At 35.4% G+C, this 19,947-nt stretch overlaps 1 protein-coding gene across 1 annotated transcript in view; it reads left to right on the top strand.

Moving 5' to 3' along the window:
• PPP2R5A (protein phosphatase 2 regulatory subunit B'alpha) overlaps positions 1 to 19,947 on the top strand; it is a 95,455-nt gene that overhangs the window by 73,841 nt on the left and 1,667 nt on the right. Inside the window, exons 4-12 of the mRNA XM_027082934.1 lie at positions 3,738 to 3,830; positions 7,213 to 7,343; positions 9,622 to 9,681; positions 10,606 to 10,714; positions 11,744 to 11,797; positions 16,895 to 16,945; positions 17,234 to 17,353; positions 17,442 to 17,569; positions 18,500 to 18,601. Coding sequence (XP_026938735.1) covers positions 3,738 to 3,830; positions 7,213 to 7,343; positions 9,622 to 9,681; positions 10,606 to 10,714; positions 11,744 to 11,797; positions 16,895 to 16,945; positions 17,234 to 17,353; positions 17,442 to 17,569; positions 18,500 to 18,601 — 848 coding nt within the window. The remainder of the gene's footprint in view (positions 1 to 3,737; positions 3,831 to 7,212; positions 7,344 to 9,621; positions 9,682 to 10,605; positions 10,715 to 11,743; positions 11,798 to 16,894; positions 16,946 to 17,233; positions 17,354 to 17,441; positions 17,570 to 18,499; positions 18,602 to 19,947) is intronic.

A 19,947-nucleotide genomic window follows, 5' to 3' on the forward strand; every position in this document is an offset into this window, starting at 1 on the left:
ATTTCCTCTTTTAGAGCTGTTAGCAGTTGCCTTATGTATTGAGGTGCTCCTATGTTGGGTGCATATATATTTATAATTGTTATATCTTCTTCTTGGATTGATCCTTTGATCATTATGTAGTATCCTTCCTGTCTCTTGTAACATTCTTTATTTTAAAGTCTATTTTATCTGATATGAGTATTGCTACTCCAGCTTTCTTTTGATTTCCATTTGCAAGGAATATGTTTTCCCATCCCCTCACTTTCAGTCTGTATGTGTCCCTAGGTCTTGAGTGGGTCTCTTATAGACAGCATATATATGAGTATCGTTTTTGTATCCATTCAGCAAGCCTGTGTCTTTTGGTTGGAGCATTTAATCCATTCATGTTTAAGGTAATTATCAATATGTATGTTCCTATGACCATTTTCTTAATTGTTTTGGGTTTCTTTTTGTAGGTCCTTTTCTTCTCTTGTGTTTCTCACTTAGAGAAGTTCCTGTAGCATTTGTTGTAGAGCTGGTTTGGTGGTGCTGAATTCTCTTAGCTTTTGCTTGTCTGTAAAGCTTTTGATTTCTCCATCAAATCTGAATGAGATCCTTGCCGGCTAGAGTAATCTTGGTTGTAGATCTTCCCTTTCATCACTTTAAATATATCATGCCACTCCCTTCTGGCTTGTAGAGTTTCTGCTGAGAAATCAACTGTTAACCTTATGGGAGTTCCCTTGTATGTTATCGTTTTTCCCTTGCTGCTTTCGGTAATTTTTCTTTGTCTTGAAATTTTGCCAGTTTGATTACTATGTGTCTCAGCATGTTTCTCCTCGGGTTTATCCTGTATGGGACTCTCTGCCCTCCCTGGACTTGGGTGGCTCTTTCCTTTCCTATGTTAGGGAAGTTTTCGACTATAATCTCTTCAAATATTTTCTCGGGTCCTTCTCTCTCTCTTCTCCTTCTGGGACCCCTATGATGCAAATGTTGTTGCATTTAGTGTTTTCCCAGAGGTCTCTTAGGCTGTCTTCATTTCTTCTCATTCTTTTTTCTTTATTCTGTTCTGCAGCAGTGAATTCCACCATTCTGTCTTCCAGGTCACTTATCCGTTCTTCTGCCTCAGTTCTTTTGCTATTGATTCCTTCTAGTGTAGTTTTCATTTCAGTTATTGTATTGTTCGTCTCTGTTTGTTTGTTCTTTAATACTTCTAGGTCTTTGTTAAACATTTCTTGCATCTTCTTGATCTTTGCCTCCATTGTTTTTCCGAGGTCCTGGATCATCTTCACTATCATTATTCTGAATTCTTTTTCTGGAAGGTTGCCTATCTCCACTTCATTTAGTTGTTTTTCTGGGGCTTAATCTTGTTCCTTCATCTGGTACATAGCCCTCTGCCTTTTCGTCTTGCCTACCTTTCTGTGAACGTGGTTTTTGTTCCACAGCCTGCAGGGTTGTAGTTCTTCTCGCTTCTGCTTTCTGCTCTCTGGTGGATGAGGCTATCTAAGAGGCTTGTGCAATTCCCCTGATGGGAGGTACTGGTAGTGGGTAGAATGGTAATTTTTTTAAAATTTTATTTATTTTATTCATTTATTTTTGGCCGCATTGGGTCTTCGTTGCTGCGCACAGGCTTTCTCTAGTTGCAGTGAGCAGGGGCTACTCTTCGTTGCATTGTGCACATTTCTCATTGTGGTGGCTTTTCTTGTTGCAGAGTATGGGCTCTAGGTACATGGGCTTCAGTAGTTGTGGTGCTCCAGCTCAGTAGTTGTGGCTCACAGGCTCTAAAGCAGAGACTTGGTAGTTTTGGCGCACGGGCTTAGTTGCTCCACGGCATGTGGGACCTTCCTGGACTAGGGCTCGAACCCATGTCCCCTGTATTGGCAGGTGGATTCTTAACCACTGTGCCACCAGGGAAGCCCTCATTATATTCTTAATTCATACTTAACATTAAATATTAAATTAGATAATAATTAGACCAGATAAGCATCACTCTTTTTGCATAGTTGGGCAAAGATGAATCAAGCAAAACAATATTTACTCAGATCCCAAAACTGTTGTTAGCCTTAGCATATTATTGAACTCACTGCAGTAAAAATTTGCTATTCTGTGGTGAATGATAGAGCTCAGATCTGGTAATGCTTTTTGTATGTTGTGAGGTCTGTAAATTTCATGTAGCAATTTTCCCCACCTCCCTTCTGTATTGTGGCCTAACTGGCTACCTAAATGTTTATTGAATGACTGTTTTTACTTTGGGATCTAATCCTCCTTTTCTGATTTTAGGGTGCCAGCTTGATATGTTGTTTAATAGCTAGTAAATTAAGGCACATTTTGGGCTAGACTCCTGCCTTTTATAGCTATTAGGTTACCATAGAAAAAAAGTTTAGTGTTTTTGCCTTTCTCCTTGAAAGGTTGATGTAGGTGTGATGTAGGTAAGTTGAACTAAACATTACTTTTAGTTCTGATTTGTGGCAGCAAGTGAATATTTTGCTATTACAATAGTCCCCCTTTATCCACGGTTTTGCTTTCTGCAGTTTGTTACCTGGGATCAACCGCAGTTCGAAAATATTAAGTGGAAAATTACAGAAATAAACAATTCATAAGCTTTAAATTGTGTTCCATTCTGAGTATCATGTTGAAATCTCCCATCGAGATGTGAATCATATCTTTGTCCAGCATATCCAGCCCATTAGTCACTTAGGAGCTACCTCTGTTACCAAAATCGACTGTTATGGTATTGCAGTTCTTGCGTTCAAGTAACCCTTATGTTTTACTGAGTAACAGCCCCAAAGTGCGAGAGTGGTGATGCTGGCAGTTTAGACATGCCAAAGAGAAGCTGTAAAGTGCTTCCTTTAAGCAAAAGGCGAAAGTTCTCAACTTAATAAGGAAAGAAAAAAAGCATATGCTGAGGTTGCTAAGATCTATGGTAAGAATGAATCTTCTGTGAAATTCTGAGGAAGGAAAAAGAATCGTGCTAGTTTTGCTGTCACACCTCAGACTGCAAAAGTTATGCCCACAGTGCTTAGTTAAGATGGAAAAGTCATTAAATTTGTGGTTAGAAGATATGGGTTTGGTGCCATTTGAGGTTTTTCAGTCATCCAGTGGGGGGGGGGGGGTCTTGGAACTTAGCTCCCATGGTTAAGCGGGGAATACTGTATTTTTAAGATGTTTGGCACTTTTTAGTAGAAGGCTTGTTAGGACTTCTAGTTTATTCACTGTGGTGCACAGACATTTCTTCCTGAGCCCTGTACTTATATGATTTGGTTCATTACTTCCCAAGTGTGGATTTTTTCCCACTGTAGTTTTATAGAAAGACTTGAAGTTTTTCTCTTTTTTTTTTAGTTGGTATTGATACACTGCCCCTTATAATTCAGTTTACTCTTACCTGGAGGTTTCTGATCCTGCATTTAAGGAACTCTGGAGATTAAGCTGAGGTAGGTTAGTGGTCCACTGGAGAAGGGTTCCCAGTGAGTATGGAGTGCAAAATAGTCTTCTGAATTAAATATTTTTTAGGTATTATCTTTGTTTTCTGGCTCCTGTAAGTTAATATTTTCAATGAATGATGCAACACAATAAATAAATCCCAAAATCTACTAGCTTAGGAGACCAAACTGTGCATATATATTTAGTTTTTTAAAAACTGTTACCAACTCATGACATTTTTTAATGAGATCTGAAATATCCTTACTAAGTTAGTAAGGGAGGTATGTTTTTGGTGTGAAGTAATGACTTAAGGTAAAATTTTATAGGCACCATCTTAGCTTTTATTTCACTTTGTCTTGTAGTTGGTGTATGAATTCTTCTTAAGGTTTTTGGAGAGCCCTGATTTCCAGCCTAGCATTGCAAAGCGATACATTGATCAGAAGTTTGTACAACAGGTAAGGAATTCTTCTGTCTTAAATTTTTATATTCATCTTAGCAATGGTTTATTAACTTGTGATTAAAATAGTCTTTCAAAACTTTAAGGATTTCTGTTTAACAGCACTTAATATTCTTGCCAGGCAATGAAAATAAAAGTAAGTAGCTTTGAGAACACAAGAGTATTTTTTAATCAAGGGTGGCCTTCTAGTGAAATCAATCAAATTATCCTATCCAATCCTAAATCCTCATAGTTGTTTTATAAAGACCAGAAAAGCAAGCCTTTCTGGAATATCTAACTTAGAAAATTTGGTATAACCAGGGGGGAAACCTTTTTTAAAATTTTTAAGTCTTTGAGCTTGAACTTGACATATGGTTCTAAGCACTGTGACTTTGAAATGACAGAGGGTGGAAAAAATAGAAATGGAATTATTGTTAGAAGTTTGGGCTTTATGCTCCTTTCTTATCATCAAGTGTCAATTACCTTTCCTTTTTTTTCCCCCCCCTCCCATCTTAGGCATTCTAGCCACCCAGTTCCTAAACCACAGATAAAATGGGGTCTTTAAGAAGAAAAGGAGATAGAGTTAAACATGTGTGATACCTTCTTTCTTTTTATAAGTTGATTATTAGTTGGTTCTTTTGGAACCTTAAATACTCAAAATTAGTTTCTCAGAATGTGTTTATTTTTATTTTCAAAATCTTTTCAACAATTTAAAGGCCTCTTTTTAACTATGTGGTCTTTGCTGGCCCTAGACAAAATTGTGAAGTAGACCAAACCTCTGTGGGTCCATTTTCTCTTTTGAAATACGTATCTGTAAGTTGGGTCTCATTAGGAATTCTCCTCTTCTAAACTAATTAGCATTTTAAAGAAAGGTAGGAGATGGGTGGAAGGGCTGTAATGAAGTGCTGAGGCCAGGATTAAAGATCATTACAAGGACGTTTGCTGCCCTCTTCCCACCATTGTGTGTCCCCTAGCATAAAGATTATACAAGCATGAGTTCCACGTATTTGGAGTTCATTTTTGGTCATTTCCTGTAATTACCAGATAAAGTATTTTGACTAGTAGCTGTGAAGTATTGATAAATGAAGAATATTGTCAAGAATATGTCCTTCAGCCATTCAAGTAGTTCTTCATAAACTATGAAGAAATATTAGGTGTGTGTTAACAGTAAAATGTTAATTTCATTTCAATAACAAGTTAAAAGCAGTCAGATTAAATGGAGCTATGTTATTTTGGTAATTGCAAATGAATGCATATTTATTTCGTTCTATAGCTCTTGTGTGCTACAGAAGGAATACAGTGTATTAAGGAACTTCAGTAATGCCATGTTAAATTGTATTTAAGATAATAGCAGGTTGAGTGGAACAATTGCCTTAGGGCTTCCTCACTCTGGAGCTTGAGGTGTTTTGGCTGCTGGATTATTCATTGGATTTGAGGGGGAACAAGAAGAAAACTGGTAGGGTAGGATCCATTTTGTACATTCTACTCTGAGTGCCTGAAATATCTGAGAAGCCAAGGCCCACTAATTTGTTTCTAGCAGTTTATATCACTGTGATTTCACAGATCACTGCTCTGAGGTATTCTTAGTATGTTGCTTCCATAAATATTACTATGAGAATTCTCAGCTTTTGTATTTTGAAATTATTTGATTAGGTGGTAAGTTTAAGACTTACAAGTACAGGAGAAAAATCTAAAGTATAAATTTGGACATTTATCATTTCAAGAGAAGAAAACAAGTGTGTAGTTCCAGGTTATGTTCAAATCATAGGATTTCAGAAGAAGGAAGCTAAGAATTATTGAGTGCTTTTTATGTGCCTTATATGCTTTTATATAAAGAGCTAGACCATATCCAAATTCACAGAGCTAGAAAATGGCACAATCAGGATTTGATTATATATAAATAGATTGTTTTATTTAGATTGTAATATTTCAAAATAACTTATTTAAATAGATTTGACACTTAGCTAACAACTGTTCTCTACTATTTTACGTTGACCCTGAGGATCAACTTGTATTACATTATGTTTGTTCTTGAATTAGACATAGGAAACTTAACAATTAAGGGTTCCTTTTATTAATTTCAAAGCATATCTTCCAAGTAAACCCAACATCAGAACTTGGATTTGAGTGTCTTAAGTGAATAGTTTAGCTATTTTAATTAGAATAATTTAAAGTGACTTAATTAGGTATATTAACATAAATTCTCATACTCTGTGGATATTTTTTGCTGGAGCCGCATGCAGTACTTAATAATCTAGCAAACAACAAATGCAAACTATAAGCCAGACACTTTAGGGTTATATAAATGTGACTAAAGTCATCACTACTCTCAAAGAATATCCACTCTTGTAGAAGAGATACACATGTAAACAATTACATATAATTCAAGACAGAATGGAAAAAGAACTTAAGGTTCAGAGCATGCCATCATGACTGTAATTATCAATCCCAAAGTACAGAACATAAAATTCCTTGACAACTTCATAGGTAATTGTATTCTATAAAGAGAGGTTTTGTATATTTTTTCCTAAGAAAATCCAGTGTTTCATTTAAAATACAGTAATACTTTTTTTTGACTGAAGAATTTCAGTTTCTTTACTGTTTTAAAATGGAAATTTGAGCTTTTGATTTTAAATTTTTCAAAGATCTATTTGTCCTGCCTTTGCTGAAGAGTTGTGTAGAGGTGTAGGAAAATGCTGATTTGGCCAATTTGAACTGGTTTAAAATTTTTCAGCCATTTGCTAAGCTGACTTTAAATAAAAATCTGTAGTCTCATCTTTTATTTCAGTGTTATTTCATGAATGATTTTCACTCTGTTAGCATATATCTACCAATATTTTACCTATTAACTAAATATTAATCTTTGAGCTGTTGGCATGGTGACTTGAATGTTTTTAGTGTAAGATCACAAAAAAAAAAGAAGCCTTAGTTTGTATAAATTTGCCTAGTAAACTAGAAATACGCATTTGTGCATGTGTATTTTTTAAACTTCATTTATTTAACAATTTGTGGTCTACAAGCTTAAGATTCTGTATGTAGTTTTGACATACTATCAAAAAACATTTAAAAATCTCTCACATTTCAACACTTTAAAATTATGAGCCGTGTTTAGTAGTCAGGAGTAGGTCAGCATTTTAAAATGAGTGGCAAGGCCAAAAAACAATATTCCACTTCTTGAAGTGTTTATATTATTTATTGTGTGTCATTTTTCAAAATGAAATTAAAAAAATACTCCATAAGCTTTTATTTCATTATTTAGCAAGAATAAAGTCAATCTGATGAGGCAGAATCTTTTTAAAACTTTTAAAGCTTTTGTGGATTATCTTAAAATCAAAATTAGAAAAGAGTGAAGTTTTAGCTCGATTATTTTTAAAAAGTAATTTCTCAGATTTTTTTTAAAGCTCCTGGAGCTTTTTGATAGTGAAGATCCCAGAGAACGCGACTTCCTGAAGACCGTTCTGCATCGAATTTATGGGAAATTTCTTGGATTAAGAGCATTCATCAGAAAACAAATTAACAACATTTTCCTCAGGTAAATTGGTTGTATATTCATATACAGCACTTTTTTTTCCCTTCCATATTTTCTTTTTATTCCAGTTCTTTTAGGTTAATTTTTTTAAATAAATTTATTTATTTTATTTATTTATTTTTTGGCTGCGTTGGGTCTTCATTGCTGCTTGCAGGCTTTTCTAGTTGCGGCGAGCGGGGGCTACTCTTTCGTTGTGGTGCACGGGCTTCTCATTGCGGTGGCTCTCCTGGTTGCGGAGCATGGGCTCTAGGTATGGGGCTTCAGTAGTTGTAGTGCGCGGGCTCAGTAGCTGTGGCTCGCAGGCACTAGAGCACAGGCTCAGTAGTTGTGGCACACGGGCTTAGTTGCTCCGCGGCATGTAGGATCTTCCCGGATCAGGGCTCGAACCTGTGTCCCCTGCACTGGCAGGCGGATTCTTAACCACTGCACCACCAGGGAAGCCCCTTTAGGTTAATTTTTTTTTTTTTAACATCTTTATTGTGGTATAATTGCTTTACAGTGGTGTGTTACTTTCTGCTTTATAACAAAGTGCATCAGCCACACACACACACGTTCCCATATCTCCTCTCTCCCGCGTCCCCCTCCCTCCCACCCTCCCCATCCCACCCCTCCAGGCGGTCACAAAGCACCGCGCCGATATCCCTGTGCCATGTGGCTGCCTCCCACCAGCTATCTACCTTACGTTTGTTAGTGTATACATGTCCATGCCCCTCTCCCGCCCTGTCACAGCTCACCCCTCCCCCTCCCCATATCCTCAAGTCTGCTCTCCAGTAGGTCTGTGTCTTTATTCCTGTCTTACCCCTAGGTTCTTCATGACATTTTTTTTTCTTAAATTCCATATATATGTGTTAGCATACGGTATTTGTCTTTCTCTTTCTGACTTACTTCACTCTGTATGACAGACTCTAGGTCTATCCACCTCATTACAAATAGCTCAATTTCGTTTCTTTTTATGGCTGAGTAATATTCCATTGTATATATGTGCCACATCTTCTTTATCCATTCATCCGATGATGGGCACTTAGGTTGTTTCCATCTCTGGGCTATTGTAAATAGAGCTGCAATGAACATTTTGGTACATGACTCTTTTTAAATTTTGGTTTTCTCAGGGTATATGCCCAGTAGTGGGGTTGCTGGGTCATATGGTAGATCTATTTGTAGTTTTTTAAGGAACCTCCATACTGTTCTCCATAGTGGCTGAACCAATTCACATTCCCACCAGCAGTGCGATAGGTTAATTTTTAAAGTCTGAAACTTAGAAACTTAACTGATAGTATTTGAGTCATTTTTAGCCTGTTTTATGGATATCATTTGATTGCATCTAACTCTTTCTTGTAACTTCTCATCTAAATGGATAGTAGTAATGAAGACAGTTTTAATAGATAATACCAGTGTTACTGATGTTTAAAATTTATTGAGAGGAGAGTTTGTCTGGTTATGTATTTGAGCACTTGTTTAAAAAATTTTTTATAAATACTATTTAAATCAGTAGCTCTTGGCAGTATTTTCATTCAATTTTCTGACAAAGCTAATTAAATTTATCTTTTGACTACTTTATCAATGAAATCTATTGATTAGTTGCTTCAGATTAGGAGATTTTGCTTTAATACCCAAATTTCAGGTTTGGTTTGTTTGAGTTGACAATGTGGCAAAATTAGGCTAGCATTTTCACACTGTAACAGTCAGAGATGAGAAATATTGCCTCCTCTAGAGAGATCATCTTTGTCCAGCTCTCTGTCGTTCTCTCTGGGGCCCTGCCCATCATTTATGGTATCTGCCCTGCCTATCCTGTCATCATTTGAGTCTATGACTCCCTACTTTAAAGGCGACCCTAATCTTAGAAAGCTAGTCAGCCTGTGTAGTTTAGGCTTAGAGAAATTCTGAGTAAAAGTGGCTTTATTACATGAGTCCTTTTCTCTTAGAGTTACCTATGTATGAGTAGAGGTTTCCTATTTTAAAAAGTATTTCTTTGAGAAGACCCATCTTTCTTATAAATTTTAAAGTAAAATAAAATATTCCAGATGAAATTATATTGTTATCTTAATATATAGCAAATTTTAGCAAAAGTATATGTGGTTTAATAGGAAATAGACCTTTTATAAGATTGCTAAGAAGTAACTGATTGGGGGCCAAATGGCTTACAAAGAATTCATTCCTAAAGTGTGCTTGAACATTTCGTATATTTGCCCCTTAGATTTCTTTGTACCTTCCTACATCTTTCTCTCAGTTTAATTTTCTGATGTTTGATTTTTCTTTATATCTATCTTTATTTTAAATTTAGGTTTATATATGAAACAGAGCATTTCAATGGTGTTGCTGAACTCCTTGAAATATTAGGAAGGTAGGTCAGTTTTTTGTTCTTTTTAAGAATTAAGTAACTTTGAATGCTTTCTGTATTAAAATAGCTGGGATTGGAGAAATTATTTCATATTTTAGAGTTTGAATATATAGTATAAGGCATAGTTTCTCAACTGAATTCTTATTATAGCTTTTTAGGGGGTCAGCATATTAAAATAGTGCCATGCAAGACATCTGTTTCAGAATAGACTTGTGCTCTTGAAGCTGTGGCATATTTTATGCCTGATCTTGCCAGACTGCCTCAGAAACCTATAGGATCTGCTTGGGAAGAGATGAAATAAGTTATAGTGAATATTTGGTGAAGTTACAGGAATTCTTGTTCAGGTGTTGATAGATCATTCCTGTACATCTGTTCTTTTTAGAAGAATCTACAGCCTTTGATTTTAGTTTATATGAATATTTTTGCCTTCCTTATTCACCACATAGCAGTATTAACATGAGAGAAGTTTAGACCCTCTATTTATGTTTAGACAATGGTTTTTGTCTCCTCTGTTAATACTTAGAGAATGATTATGGAGAGAACTACTTCTTAATTTCAGATCTTTCAATAAAGTAAGAGAAACTACCCATTTACTTTAGAATATATTGAAAATTCTAACAATATTGTGATATTGACTCTCCGGTGCTTTAGAGAAGAAAAATAAAGGCATGAATAAGTGATAGGCTTTATAGAAAACATAAAGTTGCTTACTGGGACATTAAATTGGCAGTCCTCGTTTTCTTTTGGGATCACTGAATGATTTAAAGGAGCAGACTTCATAGTGATAGTCTAACGTAGTTTGCAGATGAGTAAGTCATTCAACACCAGGACTGAAGCAGAGCAGTTCCTAGGTACTTGGGGATGTAATAACTTTTAGAAATAAAGTAGTAACTACGTAACCCTTCCCCTGCCTTTTTTTCCCTCCAGTATTATCAATGGCTTTGCATTGCCACTGAAAGCAGAACATAAACAATTTCTAATGAAGGTTCTTATTCCTATGCATACTGCAAAAGGATTAGCTTTGTTTCATGCTCAGGTAAGTTGCAGGAGATTTCAGGTGAAATGAATGTTGTTTCAAAGACTGATATAAAGGCAGAGAAACTGAGAAGTATTGAGGTGGCAATTTTAAGTATATTTAAGCAATTTGCTTTTGTAAGTTGCCCAAAACAAATTTTTACTATATCATAATTTTTAAAGCATTATGATATTGAGTGTTCTTAAATAAGCTGAATGAACTGTAAGTATAGATATAGGAAAGATCAAGTTCTGTTCTGGTCCAGGCCCTGACCTAACTCACTGTGTGACTTCGATAAATCCCACATATCTGCAGAATGTTCCATCTAGCCTCAATGACCTAGTTAGAGAATGGTTTTAGTTTCCTCCATTAATACTCAAAGAATAATATCATATCGGCATAGGCGTACATGTTAGAAACATGCTGAAAAACTAAACTGTTAGCTCTAGTCTTATTTCAGTCAACTTTATTTATCTGTGTAAGTATCTATTAATTTAGTGTGCTATAGTTTACACTTCTGATTTGTAAGACAAAGGCAGTGCTTTTAATTCCCCAAAGAACTGGTCTGCCACCTAAATGATATCGAAAGATTGATATGTCCAACTACATTTTCTTTAATATTTCAGTTAACTTAATATTCAGAAGTTACTACTGAAAAAAGGATTTTTTTTTTTTTTTTTTTTTGGCGGTACGCGGGCCTCTCAGTGCTGTGGCCTCTCCCACTGCGGAGCACAGGCTCCGGACGCGCAGGCTCCGCGGCCATGGCTCACGGGCCCAGCCGCTCTGCGGCATGTGGGATCTTCCCGGACCGGGGCACGAACCCGTGTCCCCTGCATCGGCAGGCGGACTCTCAACCACTGCGCCACCAGGGAAGCCCAAGGACATCTTTTTTGAAGTAGAAGTTACTTGCACAATTATGAGTATATTCATTTTTATGTATTGCGATAAAGTTTGTCAAAATGAGGTCGTTTTGTTAGCTAAATATAAAAATCCTGCATTACTAAATGTTATTTCATCAGTAATATTTATAAACTGTCCCTTGTATTTTAGCTAGCCTACTGTGTTGTACAGTTCCTGGAGAAAGATACAACACTAACAGAACCTGTAAGTGTTTTACTTATTTTTATGTTTTTGGTCTACATTGTAGCATTTTATTTTAGCTTTCTTTATTCCCTTATAGAGTACCAAACAGTAGTAGTAATATATTTTAAACTAAAATCATTTAGAAGAAGGAAAGTGAGGTTAATCTGTATTCAGAGAACAAGATTGGGATGGGGAGCTCTCATGAGTTATAATATATGTCTTGAGTAACTTAAATGTAGATTAAAGTTAATATATAGTAGTTAAGATGTGTGAGGACAGGATCAAATGACTACAGTGAAATTTTATATACATGGTACCTTCAGTGATAGTCTTTTTAATCTTCATTCACCTTTTGAAATTAAAACATACTTTAAGGGTCCCAAAACTATTCCCTTGAGTTTTGTGTTTTCTTTAGAAATAGGATTTCCCCTCTTATTAACGGTAAACCACATGATAGGGATTGAAAACATTTCCTTGCCTTTGGTGATTAAGATATAATCTAGGAATTAAAGATTGTTTACTTTATGAATCAACATAGCAATTCAGTCTTTGAATTCTGCTGCTTACTAATTGTCTATAATACAAAGATTCAGGAGAGAATAAAAATGTTATCATGAAAATTGAAGATTTAAGAAAAACATAAGTTCAGGCAAAAACAGAAAAGGATAAAAACATAGAAAACAACATTTTAACCTTGGTGAAGTAAGTATTTTGAGGGAGTGTTTTCTAGGTATCCTAAATATTTAAACTAACAGTTCTTGAAGAATAGCAAGGGGTTTGAAGGATTTAAATTGTATGATTTTCTTTATATTAGAGTTTTCTGAGGCTAGGGGCACTTGAAAAAAATTATGTACTTAGTGTTCTCCCTTTGACTTGAGCTTTGTCTGTGTAAAGGAACGAAAGATATTTTTCCACTCCCTGATGTTTAGAGTTTTAGACTTTTTAGGCTTGCAGTTCTTTCTGGAAACAGCTAAAAACAGTTTTTAAAGACAAATAGGAGAATTAGAAGCCCAGTATTTACATGAAATCACATAAACCTCTAAAGTGAAGTAAAACTTAATGCAAATCCATGATAACTCTCATTAGAATTGAGACAAAGAAAACCCATAACATGGTTCATGCTTGGTGAATAATAAACAGATATAAATATAATTAAGTTAATATGGAGTGGATCGGGGAGACAGCTGATTTCTTTTTATAGAGTAAAAGGTTAGGGAGAGAGATGAGGGCTGGACATTTGGCTTAGATGAGTTGGGTTAATAGAAATAGGAGCAGCATGAGGAGGTAAAATGTCCAAGTTGACAAAGGAAAATATTTTTCAATTCATAAAGATCTGCAGATACAGAGATCTTGTAATTTCTACTATAGGCCATTCTAGCACCAAAATTAAGGCCATAGTACTTGGGTTTGAGCCCTAATACTCATTTTCTAGGAGCCTGGCGTTCATATCAAAGCTTCCTACAAATTTTAAATAAGTCAGAGCTTTAGGTAGTTTATTACATTCTTTATGTCCCTAGATCTTCTATTGAAATTATTTTATTTTCCAAAATGGAAATGACTTTATTGTTACTTCCACTTATGAAAGTAGTGTGTTAATTTGGTTCACACAAGACAAAATCATAAAGCATAATGTGGAGGAAGTTCCTTAAAATCGGATCCCCTAAAGATAACCATATAAATTGGTGAATATATTTCTATAAATTTTTTTCTGTACATATATTTATGTATAGGTTAAACAGTGGGACAGTGCTGACTAGGTTTTTTCACTTGTCAATATAATGTGGATACCTTTCCGTATTAATCTGCTTCATTTTTTCACTGGTCACATCAAATTCCATTATATGGATTATCATAACATATTTAATCAATCCCCAATTCATGGACACTTGAGTTATTGGAGTTTTCATTGTTAGAAGCATGTTGCTGGGTGTGGGGATGTTTTAGGGTATTGGAATTATTCTGTGTCCTGTCTGTAATGTTGGTTACAAAAAAAAAAAAATCTATGTGTGTATAAAAAACCCTGAGAACTGTACACCAAAAAAAGAAAATATTTTACTGTATGTAAAATTTTTAAAAATTACTAAGGGGGGAAAGTGGTGGGGGTGGTGGTGGTGGGATGACTTGGGAGATTGGGATTGACATGTATACACTAATATGTATAAAATGGATAAGATAATAATAAGAACCTGCTCTATAAAAATAAAATAAAATTCAAAAATTAAAAAAAATATAAAACCAAATTACTGAAATTAAAACCGTATTGCTGGGTCAAAGAGTACAGTGTGGGAAGGTGCCTATTTTCCCTTATCAGCCAGTGCTGAATATTGTTTTAAATTTTTGCTAGTGTAATAGGTATGAAATATTTTAATTGGCTTTTTAAATTACAGCCATCCTTTTATATGGTTATTAGTCATTTATATTTCTGTGTCCTTTGCCTACTTTTAAGCCTTTGCCTATTATATTTTGCAAAATTTTTTACCCATTTGGAGTTTTCCTTTTAACTTTGAATATACTGTTTTTAATATTTGCCTTTTTAAAGAACTAAAAATTTTTTATGTAGTGGAATCTATTCATCATTATGGCTTCTGGCCTTGATGTCATGCTAAGTAAAATCCTTCTACCCTTTGAGATTATAAAAATACTCTCTAGTATCATATTCTAGTTATTTTATGGATTTAGTTTTTACGTGTAAAAACTTTATTCCATCTATAATAGTTTCCTAGGGCTGCCATGACGAATTACCACAACCTTGGTGGCTTAAAATAACAGAAATTTATTCTCTCACAGTTCTGAAGGCCAGAAGTCCAAAATCAAGGTGTCGGCAGGGCTGCACTCCCTCCAGATGCTCTAGGGGAGATTCCGTTCCTTGCCTCTTCCAGTTTCTGGTGTCTCCAGGTGTTCTTGGCTTGTGGCTGCATCGCTCCAATATCACATTGCTGCCTCTTCTTCGGTCTCTCCTCTGTGTTATCTCTTACAAGGATACTTGTCATTGGATTTAGGGCCCACCCAGATAACCCAGGATGCTTTCATCTTGGGATCCTTAATTATATCTGTACAGACCCATTTTCCAAATAAGTCACATTCATAGATTTCAGAGATTAGGACATGAACATATCTGGGGGCCACCATTCAACCCACTCCACCATTTGAAATTGAAATATTTGTGTGACACGGGTAAGGAATTGTTTTAGTTTTCTATTGCTGCATAACAAATTATCACAAAATTTCGTGGCTTAAAACAACAAACATTTATTATTGCACAGTTTCTGTGAATCAGGAATCCAGGCATGACTTAGCTGTGTCCTCTGCCTCAGGGTTTCTCACAAGGCTGCAGTCAAGGTGTTGGCCAGGTATAGGGTTGCATATAAAGTCTCAGGTGAGGAAGGATCTGCTTCTGAGTTCACGTGACTGTTGTTAGCATTTGGTTCTCAGATGCTGTTGGCCAGCAGCCACCCTCAATTCCTTGGTACTTGGGCCTTTCCAACATAGCAGCTTGCTTTATCAAAGCTTGCAAGACAAGAAGGCCCCTAGAGAGTCTGCTCATAAGATGGAAGTCACAATCTTTTGTAAATTTCTCATGGAAGTGACATTCTGTCCCTTTTGCCACATTCTGTTGGTTAGAGGCAAGTCAGTAGGCCAGTCCACACTTCAAGGAAGGGCTCAACTACACAAGAGTGTGAATTCAGGAAGTAAGGATCATAGGAGATCATTTCAGGAGTCTGCCTACCAAAGGAGCTACATTTTTTTCCTAACTGGTGAGCCACCAGTTCAAGTACCACCAATTAATTGACTAATTCAGCTGTTTCCCAGGAACTGAAATGCCGCCTTTGTCATATATTAAAACCTCATATATACTTGAGTCTGTCTAGATATTCCTCTGTGTCATATATCTTCTCTGTCAGTTTCCATGCTACCTTATTGTTCTAATTATTTTTCTCTGATTATTGTAACTGATACTTTGTTTTAAAAGGTATTGATTTTTACGTACTTATCTTTTATCTGACCACATATTGAATTTTCCTACTCATTCTAGTAATTTTTCATCTTTTAATATTTAAGCGGTATATAATTATCATACACTTAGACAAATAAGTATAATTCTGATATCCCTTTTCAACATTATTCATCAGATTCTTGTCTTACTGGATTGGCTCCAGAACAGTGTTCTTCCCCAGTTTTAATTTGGATGAGTGTTCATTACTAGACAAGACCAATAACTAAATTTACTTAAAAGGCTGTCAGAGATTTATTTCCACAAAAGCACCAGGCCCAAATGGTTTTACTGCCAATTTACTGCCAAGAGACCATTATATAAGTTGATTGCTGATGGTTTCTGATAAATTCTTAGTTCTAGCTTACTAAATTGTTATCAGAATATATAATCAATCAAAAAATCAAATAACTGTTCAAAATCTTTTGAGATGATCATACAGTTTTTTTTTCCCCCTTTTAACCTATAACTATAATGAGTTGAACCATCCTGGAATTTCTGGAATAAGTTATTGGGTAGGTAGCAGCATTCTGTTAATATACTGTTATATTTGGTTTAATACAGATTTTTGCAACTATGTTTACTTAAATTCACAATCGCTTGTTTTGTTGTATTTGGGTTATCAAGACTGTGCCAGCCATGAAATAAATTGGGAAGCTTTCTGGCTTTTTTGGGTGCTTCATAATGGTTTAAATAACAGGAATTATCTGTTCCTTAATTTCTCCTTAAAATAACCTCCCTTCCTCACCCCACCAAGTCATTATCTCATACTTTATTTTCTTAGTAGAAAGTAGCACTTACTACTATTAAAATTATTTTATTTATAAGTTTAATTGCTAACTTATGTTGGTCTTCCTGCTTCATGAAAATCAGGGACCTCCTTCTGTCTTATTCATCAGTGTGTCCCTGGCACCTAGAACAGTATCTGGTACAAAGGCACTCAATAAGTATCTGTTGAATTGGTAGAAGTCTAAAGCTGAGCAGAGTAAGGGGATATACATAGTTATTGAATACTGTTGTTCTCCTTCAGAATGAATATTGATATTATCACAATTATTTAAAATTTCCTGAGATTAACCAGCTTCTTTGCTTAATTCATGCTAAATAAACTTTTCCCTTTTTTGCAGGTGATCAGAGGATTGTTGAAATTTTGGCCAAAAACATGCAGTCAGAAAGAGGTGCATTTCATTCAACAAAAACAGTGCATTTTATTAGAACTTCTCAATCTCAGGGCTCTAAACCATGCTTCTTTGGGCTGGGTGTATCATCACTGCTACCAAGGGGGAGATGTTCTGTGGGGATTAGAGAGACTTGGTAGAATATCTGTACATCATAGTAAATTGCGTATACTGTCAAGAGTTTTTTCATCCACTGTTTAATTTGTAGGTTAACCTTCTCATTTGTGTTTTCTATATTAACATCACGTAATTTGTCATGTTTCTTAAAAGAAAATTTTTTTAACCTAGGTGATGTTTTTAGGAGAAATTGAAGAAATCTTAGATGTCATTGAACCAACACAATTCAAAAAAATTGAAGAGCCCCTTTTTAAGCAGATATCCAAGTGTGTATCCAGTTCTCATTTTCAGGTATGATGTTTTCAGTGAAGCCGTTTTTATTTTATACTATTACTTCTTTTCTCTTTTAGTTTTGACATTTCTAAATGTCTTTTTTTAGGTTGCAGAAAGGGCGCTGTACTTCTGGAACAATGAATATATTCTTAGTTTGATTGAGGAGAATATTGATAAAATTCTGCCAATTATGTTTGGCAGTTTGTACAAAATCTCCAAAGAACACTGGAATCCGTAAGTGTCTTTTATGTTGATTGTGTTATTTTTGTGTTTTTGTTTTTTTGACCCCTTTGTCATTTGATCTCATAACTCATACTTATGAAACCTGTACAGATTTGGAATTGATCCCAAGGTTAACGTCACATAGTTTTATTCTATTCTGCACTGTGTTTTATGAAGTTGTATGTGTGTCTGTATGTTCTGGGTTTTTTTGTTGTTTGGTTTTTGTTTTTTTTTTTTTTTTGAGCAGAGAAAGGTTTATTGCAGGGCCAAGCAAGGAGAATGGGTGGCTCTTGCTCAGAAACCCTGAACTCCTGTATGTTCTTAATTTCAACTTAGAATTGCAAATCTAGGGACTGTCTGGTGTGACATTCTGTACTAGTGTGTGGTTAAACCCTGTTGGGGAGACCAACCCAACATCTGCAGAGGATGCACAGGCGACTGTGTGCTGCCAGTATCCAGTCTCACCTCCATAGCTGGCTTAGCCCAGGGGGAAGCTTCAGTGCTCAAGGTCACATCAGTGATGTTTAGATTGCATACATTCTAAATTCTGTAACACCCTTATCCTGTGTTTTACTTTTCTTCTTACAAGTTACGGTAATTGGATCTTTTTCAAATTTCTTTTAATGCTGTTACTCAGGGTTTGTGATAGTAGACTCTAGAGCAGACAGGAAGCTGACCATAACATGTTTAGGGTTTAATCTAAGCATGATACAGTGGGAAGGACTGTATCATGGAAGGAGTTTTGGAATCAGACCGACCATCTCTACTACCACTGGCTGTGTGACCTTGAGCAAATTACTAAACTTCTTGAACTTCAGTTTGTCAGCTCTAAAATGGATTGACTGAGTCAGCTAGCATCCAACCCATTTCAGAGATGATAGTGTTACATTTCCCATCTGTTAGTAGCATCAGTAACCCAGCACTGGCTTGTTTTCATTTTAGGACCATTGTAGCACTGGTGTACAATGTGCTGAAAACCCTCATGGAGATGAACGGCAAGCTTTTCGATGATCTTACTAGTTCATACAAAGCTGAAAGACAAAGGTATTTGACATTTTCATTTATAGACTTATCTGTACATTTTAGATTAGTTGAATGTGATTGAGTCCAATAAGGTATTCTAAGTTAAAATTATGTTTAAGAAGCCAATTGCTGCAGTAGGATGAATTGAGAGATTGGGATTGACATATATACACTAACACGTATAAAATAGATAATTAATAAGAACCTGCTGTATAAAATAAAATTCAAAAAAGAAAAAAGCCATTTACATTTAGCATTTCAATTTGAATGTCTCTAATAAGTACTTTAAAGTCATTTCCAGGTAAACTCCTAATGGTTAGATTATGATTTTAATGTGGATCATAAATTCTGTTTATCTCATTCTGAGCCTTAGACTTTATCAGTATGATAACATCTGCATTGTGAAATACAATTTATGCTGGATTTTAAATACTATTTTACATAATTATTTTCACATTTAGGAGAATTGCTTTTGTCCACATGGGCGTCCATAGTGAGCTTATTCTTCATCTGTTCCCTGCACAATAACTTGATAGTTTTTAAGCTTCACATTTTAACAAACTGGTATTTTAAAGTCAGTATAGTTCCCTTTGGGGAAGGGGAGACTCATATAAGGATATTTCTGTGGCTGAGTACTATTACTGATACTTTGTTCCTTGCAATATATATTTTAGTGAATAAATGGTCACACACATTAGCATTTAGGAACTTGGCTTAGTGATTACCTCTTTTTGAAAATTTCATAAATTACTACAAAATAATCTAAAAATCACTTCCTTCTCATATATTTATTTCAGTTTCAATAACTGCTGTACCTGAGCCTATTTATTTCTAATAAGTGTATTGACTCTTCTGTTTGGAAAAGCTGATCTATTTTGACTGTAAGTTCCTAGTCCTGGTTTTCTGGTGGCAAGTAGAGAAAGGATCTCTCTTCTTCAAGGCCATCCTAGTCCATCAGTAACTAACTCAATGCATTATTTCTTTTAAATAGCACCTTTCAGGCAGGAATAGAAATTAGGTACATAGTTTGAGTCCCAGGAAGCAATGTGAAGAAGGAAAAATGACTAGGATCATATGAAACTTATATTTGAAAAATGCGTATTTCACATAACTAAGAGCGATCATTATATCTTACTGGCTGCGTAAATCAGCACTTTTGTCCCCTTAAAACATATGTAACTGCAGAACGGTAAGCCCATGGTTTTTTCACATGTTCATATAGCCCTTCAGAATAGTTTGGTCCAAGTTATTCAGAAATGTTCTCTTTAGAACTGAAATTAAGTAGTTGAAGCAGCATATTTTGAGTTTTGCTTTTTTAGAGAGGTTATTCAAACTTTAAAGTCTCCTTCTGACATGCAGGAGACAAG

The sequence above is a fragment of the Aethalodelphis obliquidens genome, unplaced genomic scaffold, assembly GCF_003676395.1.
Source record: "Aethalodelphis obliquidens isolate GAN/ISIS:26980383/991018 unplaced genomic scaffold, ASM367639v1 scaffold48, whole genome shotgun sequence".
Taxonomy (NCBI): domain Eukaryota; kingdom Metazoa; phylum Chordata; class Mammalia; order Artiodactyla; family Delphinidae; genus Aethalodelphis; species Aethalodelphis obliquidens.